Source organism: Chelonoidis abingdonii, chromosome 10, assembly GCF_003597395.2.
Source record: "Chelonoidis abingdonii isolate Lonesome George chromosome 10, CheloAbing_2.0, whole genome shotgun sequence".
NCBI classification, from domain to species: domain Eukaryota; kingdom Metazoa; phylum Chordata; order Testudines; family Testudinidae; genus Chelonoidis; species Chelonoidis abingdonii.
In genome coordinates this window covers 73194490-73206433 of record NC_133778.1, presented here as the reverse complement: position 1 = coordinate 73206433, position 11944 = coordinate 73194490, and the positions used below count along the sequence as shown (strand labels likewise).

The window sequence follows — 11944 nt, the reverse complement described above, 5'->3', positions numbered from 1 at the left end:
CCCCACCCCCTGACCACCACCCTGAACTCCCCTGCCCCCTCTCCAACCTCCCTCCCACCCCCCTGGCTCCCTGCGCCCTTACTGCGCTGCCTGGAGCACCAGTGGTGCCACCTAGTAGCACAGAGGCCGAATCAGGCTGGGCTCTGCAGCTGTGCTGCCCCAGGAGCTCACAGCCTGGCATCCCAGAGCATTGCGCCAGCAGCGGAGTGAGCAAACTGAGGTTGTGGGTGAGGGGAAACAGCAGGAGAGGGGCTGGGGGCGAGACTCCCAAGCCAGGAGCTCGGGGGCCGGGCAGGACTGTCCCGCGAGCCATAGTTTGCCCACCCTGCACTAGACCTTTTCAGATAATGATTTTAGCTTCAAGGGTGTGTGAATATTTCCAGAAAATCTATGGAGTGTATCCCAAACTCATCTGGGTTTATAGAAACAATATAAGCAGCAGAGAATCCTGTGGCACCTTATAGACTAACAGACGTTTTGGAGCATGAGCTTTCGTGGGTGAATACCCACTTCGTCAGACGCAGGTAGTGGAAATTTCCAGGAGCAAGTATATATATGCTAGCAAGCAAGCTAGAGATAACGAGGTTAGTTCAATCAGGGAGGATGAGGCCCTGTTCTAGCAGTAGAGGTGTGAAAACCAAGGGAGAAGAAACTGGTTCTGTAATTGGCAAGCCATTCACAGTCTTTGTTAGTCTATAAGGTGCCACAGGATTCTCTGCTGCTTTTACAGATCCAGACTAACACGGCTACCCCTCTGATACTTGATACTAGAAACAATATGTATTATTAAATGTGTTCCTCCCCGCCCCAAAACCTGAAAACAATAATAGAATTGTGTGACTTGCAGCCATGAGGATCTGATACTGGCCCCTTTCCTCATGCATGTGGTCTCATTGACTCTGTGCAGAGTTAGAGACCACTCAGGTATTTAAGAACTGACAGACTGGTCCCAGGCTTCCAATAAGTGTTACTGACCATCAAACTTAATCTTTTTCCAGGCTAAACTGTAACTTCTCTAAAACATGTATCAAAATGCAAAGCTGTGACACTGTTTCGTCTGTGCTTTTGTCCGGTCCCTGCTGCTGTGCTCCAGATGAGATGGAGCAGGCTGCCTGAAGGCCACTCATTCTACCGAACGATTCATGGAGATGACTGTTGGGTCAAAGGCTACAATTCTTGTAGGGGAACTCTCTCAAGTTAGGTCTTTTAAGAACAGTAATGCTCTCTACCTCCTGTCCAAAACCAAATGGAAAAATGAGTAAAAAGGTTGTTTAAAAATTCTCCACCATTCAGCTTTAAGAGTAGAAAGTGTCCGTGTTGCTGAACATGTTTGATTGATATTGTTCTGTGAATAATTTTCAAATTGCTAATTGCAAATTTAATCTGTTTTAAAAGGAAATTTTACCTTTAAAGTGTTTTGCACATGGAAGGTGCTAACAAAGTAGGTGTAGTCAGGGCATAATTGAAATTCCTCCGTAGATATTTTGGCAGCAGTGTAGAAGGGGAGATGAAATCAGATTACTTATGAAATTTAAGTTTCCATTTACCATTGTATTAAAAAAGGATAGGATCACTGTGTATAAATGATCCATAAGGTGAGCAGAGGTGACTAATAGCTTCAGACTCCTTTTAGTTAGTTTTATTTGTGCAGGCATTTGGTGGTGTTGGATAGTACATTCAGACAAAAGTTTTCTTACTAACACAAATACTACTACTTTTCTATGTTAGTTTCTGTATTTCAGAAGTGCTAGAAGAACTTAAAAATGAAATCTGTCGTACCAAGCAGGTACAGCACTCCACCTACCAGCTAAATATTCCATGAGTGAGAGAGAAAGAACTCACTAGAGAGAAGGGGAGAGAGTGTTTGTGTGTGTATGGAATGGAATGGCATGGCAAAACATCCCACTTTTTTAAAGTATTTTTGGATCTTTGTCATAATGATAAATACTTACTTTATTAAAAAGTTCGTAATGGCTTTATGCTTATTCTATACGTTATCCAAGAGCCTGTGTTTAGCTCCAAGGTAAACATGTTGGTTGTTCAGTTTACTGCAGATACTGACTGAAATCCAGATGGCAGAGAGCACTCGATGAAATGAAGAAATTAGCTACCTCTTCTAGTGGGCTGGGGTATAATGCACATTGGGTGGCTATTGTATTACCGCAGCTCTATCATTAAAGTTTGGTTGGCATATTCATTAGATAAACCTTGGTGTGGAAGGACAGCTCAGCTCATTCAATTGTGAAAAGTCAACTCAGGCTAACAGTTATCCTGGAATGGACTACCCTGGAAATGAATTTATTTTTGGCATTGTATATGTTACATATTATTGCCAGCTGGGTTTGAATTTCACTTTCTTCCAAAGGATCTAATGCTCCTCTGTCACTGTATGTACACTGGTGCAATTCAGTGGAGTTACTCCTGATTTCCATGAGGGTAAGTGACAGAAGACTGAGGACTCAAGCTAGCAGCCTGAGAACTGAAGACCATTAGTGGTCATATTGGCCACTTTAAGTGGTGGTAACACATAGCCTGATTTTTTCGAAGGAGCTGAGTATCTGCTACAAGAATATCAGAATTGTTACAATAAATGCTAAAACAAAAGATGGTTTGGAAGAGAGAAGAAACCTCAGACATCAGTTTAAGCCAGCCTCACTAGGAGGGGGTAGGAAGAGAATCTCATGGGGGACAAATGATCAGACATTTATAACCTGCTGCAGAGTTTCTTGCACCTTCTTCTGAATCATCTGGTGCTGTCCATTGTCAGACTGGATAAAGGGCTTAGACAGTCGTGCAGGTCTGATTCAGTCTGGCAAGTGCAATGTTTGTCATTGACTGCAATGGGAAGTGCAAATGTTCAACAGTCAGTGTTGGAAATAATAATTAATGGCTCGTAATGTTAAAACAGCTTGGGAGTTGCCTTCAGAAAAGTTCAGATTTTGTCAGTTCCTCTACAAACACATGGGTGAAAAAGAAGTCTTAATGATTGTGTGACCCTACCTGTTAAATAACAGAGAGCTCACAATCCGCATTTGAAACTACATGTTTCCAAGCACTTTTTCTGCTTTCACTTTAGAAATCTAGGAATGCTAAGAATGGCCTTCCTTAGTTTTTCTAAACACTTTCCATTTCTTCATAGAAACTTTAAGAAGGTCACAAACCTACTTTCTCCTCCTTCCTTTTGCAGGCCAACTTCTAATAACCAAAAATGAAAGAAGTAAAGAAGATACTCAATATCTTAATGCATTATATACAAAAGCGACATTAAAAGAACATTATTTAAGTTGTGAAGTCAAGCACACCGAAGCTAAGCAATGTCAGAATTAAGGTTGTGTGTGCAACCTTAATTTGGCTCACTTGTGTATATGCATTATGACCCAGTTGGTAATTGCGCATTGACATAATAGGTTTTCCACAGCATCTCTTCCAGTGCATAGGCAGGACCCCCAAGAGGGCTGAATTAAGCCACAGCAAATCTGGCAATTCTTAACTTTCAAATGCTTGACTGTGCAATCTAAATAATGTTCTTTTAACATTTTTGCATGTTATTTCGCTTGATTTCTTAAAGGAAAAAGGTTAAAAAACCAAACATTCTGTTGTGTGCAACTGTAACAACCACCCCTCTCACATGATCACGGTTTGAACTTGAGTACCACAGCAGAGACAGCTTCCTCTTGCACTACAGAACTAACTACATCAGCTGGCATCAAGAGAGCTGTTTTTCCAGAGGGGGAATGAAGGGCTGAGTCTTAGCTGTTGTTAATGGGAAGGAGCCTATGAATGGATTGCTTGTGGGGTGGCGTTCAGTTATTAGGGGAAGTCTTGCCTGGTGTACTCACATACACCTCCCCACCCTCCTTTAAAAAAAATTAAGGGAACTCCATCCTCATCTGGTGCCACTTGAGGGATAAGAGAGAAATGGGCTGCTGAGCTCAGCACCCCAGCAGGGACATGGGTTACTGGGTTATGTCCTGGGTCCAGAGGAGGTAGGGAACCAGTCCCATCTTTTTCTCCACTCCTGCTATAAGTGCTCTGTCGGTTCCCAGTTACTCCCCAGCAGCAGCTGCAGCTCTGGCATAAGCCTGGCCTCAGAATGTTTGAGTTTAGTTAATCATTTTAGTAGGTTGCATTAATGCTAGTGTTCTGCAGTGTGCAACAATGCTACCTACCTGGTCTGGCTTCTGGCTAGCTATGGTATCAGTTTATTCAGTCAGGTTGTATCTCCTGAGCATCCCAGGAAGAATTCACTGCCATGCTCACGTCTCTTTCTGAGCATAGTTCAATTCCTAAAACGAAAAACTCCAAAACCAAAAATAGTTCCTTTGCCCACTCTGGGCTATAGCTCCCATGGGCTTTTCCCCTTCAGCGCTAAAAGGAGGACCTCCATTCAATCCCCCTGCTTCAGAGATTATTGCTGGAACCCATCTCCTTCCTGCACCTCCTCTCATTTGAGCTCTCAGCCGTTTATAGGGATCTGAACCTGTCCTAGTTGGAACTGATGATTGAACCAGATTTGCTTTAAAGGGGATGGCCACCCTTTTGGTGTGACTGTTGAGAAATCAAACAGAATCAGGAAATTTCAAAAGCCAAGGTTCTTGCTAACTTTCTTTTAGTTACATTACTAACTTTGTATATTTTGTGGCATACATTGCTATCAGTACATTTAACAGGCAAAGAGGAATATGGAACGCTACAACCAATACTCCTGGACAGGACATGTTATTGGCGATAGGAGATTTTAATGTGACAGTAGGATCAGATTAGATTTCCTAAACTGGAGCAATCTGCAGATTTGGACTAGGTGGAGAACATGAAAAAGGAGAGAGGCTACTAAATTTCTCCCTAAGTAACAACCTGGTGATAACACACTAAGCCAAAGAGGAAGTAGACATGGATATCACCTGATGGGCAAATAAAGAGCATGATAGATTTTGTATCTGAGAATTGCAGATAGAAATGAAGTATGTTGTTGTGGAGATCAGTTGCAGCTGATATCGGAGAAGACCATGAGTTACTGCTGTGGCTGAAAGCAGTTGAAATAGTGCCAAAGCACTAACATCTGTGATGTGGAAAAGTTGAAAGAGCAGATACCAGAAAAGACTAAAAAGAAGCCATGTGGAAAAACATCACCTCTCTGATGAAAGAAGAAATGAACATTGAAGAGATGTGGAGAAGTGTTAAAAAATGGGATTATGAGAGTGACTGAAATTGTGTTGGGCAGCAAAGTCAAAACAAAAAAATCAAGGTGGTAACAGATGAAGTGCTCCAGTCAAGCAACAAGTGTAGGAAGCTGAAGGATAATAAAAAGGAGGATGAAGGAGCTGAGGTCAGTAGAAATAAAATGGAAAGCAAAGACCTAAGAACAACTGGATAAGCAAACAGTGTAAATAAGCAGAAGAATATGTGAAGAGAAATTTGACCTGGGTTTTATCACGTGATATGAGAACTAAATCATCAGGCGTCTGATAACTTGCTATAATCCTTTCTGCCAAATGCTATGATGATGTATGATTGTGACAGGTTTGGTCACAGAGACCCCCTTGGGAATGTCACTTGATATGCTGAAATTACCTCTGAGCCCGTTTCCCCTGCCAGCTTGCAACTCCAGAACCCTGGCTTGTTGAGCCAGACATGCTAGCCTGCTGCAACACAACCCCAGGGTCTGAAATACATCCTCAAAGCTGCAGTCTTTAACCAAAAACTGCACAGCAGGTCACCTATCTCCAGCACCCAGACACCCAGTTCCCAATGGGATCCAAACCCAAAATAAATCTGTTTTACTCTGTATAAAGCTTATACAGGGTATACTCCTAAATTGTCCGCCCTCTATAACATTGATAGAGATGCACAGCTGTTTGCTCCCCTAGGTATTAATCAACTTACTCAGTTCCAAGTAGTTCCAAGTAATGACAAACAGCACAAAGTAAGTCACCAAACAAAACAAAACACAAGTCTAAGCCCAATACGTTAGAAAACTGATTACAGATAATATTTCACCCTCAGAGCTGTTCCCATAAGCTCCTTTCACAGACTAGACTCCCTCCAAGTCTGGGCCCAATCCTTTCCCTGGTACAGTCCTCGTCAGTTCCAGCAGACATCTTAGGTGGAAACTAGGGGTTTGCTCATGACTAGAAGTTTCCTTTGTTCTGTTCCACCCCCTTTTATAACTTTGGCACAAGGCAGGAATCATTTGTCTCGCTCTGGGTTCCCACCCCTCCTTCTAAATGGAAAAGCACCAGGTTTAAGATGGATTCCAGTATCATGTGATATGTTCACATGTCCTGAGAGACCCCGTCCATTCTTCCAGGGCTGGCTCGCATGTATACAGTGGAGGCTTGCAGGTAAACAGAGCCATTTACTGTCAGTTGCCCTAGTCAGTGGGAGCCATCAAGATTCTAAACCACCATTAATGGCCCACACTTTGCATAATTACAGTAGGACCTCAGAGTTATACCTCATATTACTAGTTTCAGATACAAGAATGATACATTCATACAAATAGGATGAACACACTCAATTGTAAGCTTTGTAATAACTTACAGGAGACCCTTTGCATAAAGCATATTCCTGTTACATCATATTCACACTTATAAAACATTTTATAAAGCATATGGAGTGCAGCATCAGAATGGTGTTCCTGAAAAATTGATTAAGGTGATAGAAAACATCTACTGTAAGTCAGTGAGTACAATGGGAATAGTTCAGGACAACTGTAAGAGTGAGACAAGGATGCACACTATTATCAGATTTGTTTGGCTTGGTACTGAACCAATAATGGCTGTAGCACTAAGATGGAAATGGGAGGAGTGACATTATGGGGTAAGACCGTGCATAATCTGAGATTCATAGATGATATTGACCAAGGAGGATTTACAGAGAATGATGATGAGGTGGACCAGGAAAGTAGAAAATTTAGATTGAAGATCAGCATGGAGAAGACAAAAACGTGGCCTTTGGAAGACAAGAGAAAGAGGTTAAGATCAAACTCTGAGACAAGACAAGAACGAGTGGAAAAAACGTTTACTATGGAGGGCTAGTATCAAAGAATGAAAATGGTGAAGATGACATAAGAGGAGGAGTCAGAGTACCTGCTGTTCCATTGGAAAAATTCAGAAAGCTCTGGAAGAATAAAAACATTGAGAAAATCAAAAATTACTGTATATGAGACAACTGTCATGCCACTCCTAATGTGTGAGCTGGAATGCTGGAATGTGAGGAAAGGCAATGAATGGAAAAATTTTGACAGCGGAAATGAACTGGCTCAGGGGACACCTGAGAGTTTCAAGACTGCAGAAAATAAAAAATGAGATAGGAAATGGCTAGGGCAAGAAATAACACTTACCAAAGATTCAAGAAAGATCACTGCAATTGTTTGGAAGTGTGTCAAGAATGGACCCAGAGATGATACTATATCAAGGAACTAGAAATAGAGGAAGACCAACGATTCTTTGAATGTAATTGAAGAATGGCATAGAACAAAAAGGTTTAAAGATGAATGAAACTGAAAATGGCACAAGATAGAAAGTGATGGATAGACTTAATTTGGCCCCATCATCACTTTAGAGTTGACGGATGGGAATCAAAGATGAAGACAATGACCGGATGTTACATCTGGCATCTGAGATGCCACCCATTATTTTTAATTCAGAGCATAGGGCAATCTGAGGTACCTCGGATCCCAAGGTGTGCTATCTGTTGCAAGTATTCACTCTTTTATGGCAACCACTATGCATCTAACTGGCCATGTGAGTGCAGATTTGATTTCCATGAGCAGATGTGGTCCTTCCACACACAGATTAGGAACACACAATTGTACATGCCTGTCTTTGAAAATCAGGCTCTGATCTCCATACCAATCTGCAAAATGTGAATAAATGATATCTACCTTGCAGGGTGGTGTGAGTCCGACCAGAGCGCCTTTAGATCCTTGGACATAGAGAGTAGTCTTACTGCCTTTGCCCTTGTCTTACCCTTTCCTCATCCTCTCCCTGTGTTGTTCTGGCCTTAACTTAGATTCTGAGCTCTTCTGGGGAGGGGAACCCATCTTTGTTCTGTAAAGTGCCATGCAGCTCTATAACTCTTTGTAAGTAATATTAAAAAGGAGGAAAGGTTTGTTTTTTTTTTTGTTGTTTTTTTGCAAAGGGATACATTCCATCTTAGTTTTAAATTTTGATTAAAAAGTACTGAAGGATTTGACCAAAGCTAAATTTACATAGTTGCTTGTCCACTTTTACAACAGTGGATAGATCTGCTTTTCAAAGCTTGGATCCAGATCTTGATTCAGGTTTCAACTTCCTCATAGCTGGGAAGGATTTGGATTAGCTGTTTGAGTATTATAAGAAGTAAAAGTGTTGCACAGCGCAGCCATTCCCTTTTGCTATGTTTGCATGCAAACTCCATATAAAAGACTTCAGTGAGATTGAAGACACTTTTTGCTTCCAGTATGGTCATGCTGTGCTGATGATCACGCTCCACAGAGAATTTTTCCTCTACTATGAACTGATTTTTCATATAGCAGAAGAAGTGAAGATAATATATGGACCTGTCCTGAGATTTGAAGCTCGTTCTTCAAGGTATCTACCTTGTAGATTTTAAATTCCCTTGAAAGCCAGGGTAAACTTATCTGAAACAATTTTTAAAGAATGCGCATGGGTGCTTGAAAACAGGCAAAGGAAAGTGACCTGCTTTTTTTTACCTGAGGTTGCATATTTTAAATCCTTGCCTTGTGTTGTCACTTTTCTGAAATGATTCTACCTATCTCTGTCCATCTTCCTACTTTTGCAGCATGCCTCTGATTGTTGATTTGCTAGACAGCAAGGAGTTGCTGGAGACTTGCATTGATGAGCCTGTTGCTAGTTTGACAGCAGGAGTTCCAGAAGAGGCAGATCTTAGCTTTGTTCCTCCTGGCACAAAGGAGACAGCTGCTGAAAAAATAGATCCTGCTGGTAAGGAAACTTCCTGAATTATTTCCATTATCATCCCATACAGAGACACTGATGGACTTATTGCGATGACTAAGTACTTTTCCTCCAAAATCCCAAAAGACTCTGCAGATATGACAAACTACATATACAAGGATCACTTTGCTCAGCACTGAAATACAGCCACCTCCTGAATATAATATAGGGTCTGTTTTAGTAGTGCACAGCAATATTGTAACTGTAGTTCAGAAAAGAAAATTTAAGTATCACTGACAATAGTGGCGAAAAGTCTCGGTAGATAGAACATGCTGTATAACTATATTGATGATTCCAGTAAAAAATACATTTCAAGATTCAGAAACAGCAAAGATACTACTGGTATGTTTACCACAGCCTGCATTTCCAACCACATTGTGTGCTGATTGCATCAGGATTTATAATCCTGGTCGTACGTGATCCAAGATGTCACCACTAGAATCATGGTATTCCTATTGGTGTATCTATCTGCCTTAGGTACTTAAATAGCTCCCATTACCTTAGTGTCTCAGTGCCTCACATTTTCAATTTATTTATCATCACAAAAGCCCTGTGAGGTAGAGAAGTGCTGTTATGCCTGTTTTACAGATAGGGAACTGAGGCACAAACAGATTAAATGACTTGTCCAAGGTTTCACAGGAAGTCTGTGGCTGAGAAAGGAGTTTGAACCTGGATCTGCTGAGCTTGAGAGTCAGTGGTTTCGGCTGGGAGCAATTTATTTCTCAAATCAAGTATGTATGAGTGCAGAACCAAGAGAAAGTATAATGGTTCTTTACAGATAACCCATAAATGGTATAAATAAACTCTGTCTTCTGAGGCGCTACTTTTGTACTTGCAAATAATTCCTGAGACACAGATTCACTTACCTTCCCACACTTGCACTGAACTTTGTACTAGTACGAGACTCCCTCTCTTTTCGATTCAGCGCATACAGACCAGTCTATGGAAGTTAAATTGTTCAAGTGTAAACAAGTAGCTTTATTTCATACTGGCCCAGATAGCTTGATCTTCTGATAATTTGCGGTCAGCAAGGGTAAAGGTAAAATGCCAGATAACCCCATAGCTGCACTAACAGGGCCTTGGGTTGTCTCTGCCATCTTTTTCAGCATTCGAAGACACGTTGAAACTGAAACATCTGGAGACAGAACCCAGCCCAGTGCCAGCACCCCGCTCCAACATAAACATCAATATCAATAAACAGGTACTCAGGTTGCATTCCTGAAAGTTGCTGAGCGTGTTGTGATGGTTTTGAGAACCCTTTTGCTTTCTGGCTAATGTGTTCCACTTGTTTGAAAATGTCTGTAAATGATGGAGACACAAGAAAATCAGATGCATATACTTTGTTTTACAGACTGTTTTGCAAGATAAGTGAATAATTTCTGCTGGAAATTAGCTAAGGACCAGATTTACAAAGGTTTTATAAATGCCTAAATATGTAGATAGGTGCCTAGTGGGATTATCAAAGGTGCCTAGACACCTAACTGTGTATGCAAATTGTGCACAGTCTAGTCCACTACTCAATTTCATACAAGGACTGAGTGGAGGGGGAGAGGTTTTTCTTTTTTTTTTTTACCTTTTAGTCTATTTTATTTGTTTCCATTATACTTCTCAATCCAATACACAACAAAGCATACACGAGTTACTTAAATTCCCTGAAAAAAAACTCATATTGATTTCAGTAGGGTCAGGATTTCACTCCCTGCACCTCATGTTCACCGTTAGCAAAATATTTCTCTTATTACGTGGGAACAATACTTTGATCTTTGATGGGAGACCACTTCTGTTAAATAACGTATATTTATCAGTCCTTTGAATGGATTTTTAGTGCAGGTTTCACTGTGCTTATTTTCCTTACAGGAGAGTTGTGCATCTTAATTCATTAATGTCAATAATGCCCTCAGAGCAAATATGAGAAAAGGTGCTATGGGGGGCAGGGCACGGGGCCATGGTCTGTAAAGCATTAGCCTAATAAGTATTTATCAACAGGCAGATCACCTAGACTAAAATGTGACATGTCTGGTGACATCCTTTGCCCATAACAATCCCACAAGCCCGTTGGGATTTCCCAAGAATTTGGGTTAGATTTCCCTTCAGATGCTGCTACAAAGCAATCTGATTAAAAGCAACTCAGCCCTCTCCCCCTCGTGTTACAAACCCAAGATACTCACTGTATTTTGAATAGGAAGAGAAAACAAAACAACACACACTACACCACAGAATTAGCCCAGGAGGGCTAAAGGTTTGATCTACCTCCCATTGAAGTCAATGGGGTTTTCTCTTTCAGTTAAGTTGGCTCAGAATCTGTTAAAAGATTTGGAGAAGTACATGTGTATGTTGAATTGCGTGACTGCTGAGCCCATTCCTATGTTTCTTCCCTTTTTTGAGAAACGTCTGTTGCTTCTGTATGATCATAGCTACCGAGTATTGTGTTCATGTCTCCTTTAAGGGCTGACAACTGGGATGCCTTGGGTATCTTTCTGTTTGGTGACTGCATTACAAAGATTACCAAATCTCTAAGAAGATTAGTGGGTAGCTGTGGGTCTTATTATGCCTAATGTAAACAAAGGCAAATGAACACAGTTTATTTCAGAATATCGTGATTTGTTCATCTCCCTGTTGGCTTTAAACAAAGAGGGAAACAATTCTGTAGATTAAATCAAGAGAGAATAGAATGAAACCCTCTGTTCATAGTTTTAAATTGTGGCTATGGTTAACTAAACACACTGAGACTCATATGATGAGTTAGTCTAATAAACAGATGCCTGTACTGTACAGCCCTGATTATGCATATGTCACACAGGACATTGAATAACTTTGGATAATGGAAGTTCTAGATAATCAAAATAATTTTCAGTTTAATAGTTACTGGGCAATATATTGCTGTTTAGATAATGGAGTTTTGCACACCTGAGGTCTAGATAATTAAGGATGAATTATACTACGACTACTTTGCTTTGTAAGCAAAGACACCTATCAGTAAGGACCTG

General features: G+C 40.9%; 1 protein-coding gene across 5 annotated transcripts in view; it reads left to right on the top strand.

Annotated features, from left to right (window-relative positions):
- The window catches only part of EPB41L5 (erythrocyte membrane protein band 4.1 like 5), a 90762-nt gene that overhangs the window by 51584 nt on the left and 27234 nt on the right, over positions 1-11944 (top strand). For 4 of the 5 annotated variants that reach the window (XM_075070309.1, XM_075070311.1, XM_075070308.1 and 1 more), the window contains exons 17-18: positions 8785-8945; positions 10064-10158. In XM_075070309.1, coding sequence (XP_074926410.1) covers positions 8785-8945; positions 10064-10158 — 256 coding nt within the window. The remainder of the gene's footprint in view (positions 1-8784; positions 8946-10063; positions 10159-11944) is intronic. The other variant, XM_075070312.1, reaches the window with a different exon arrangement.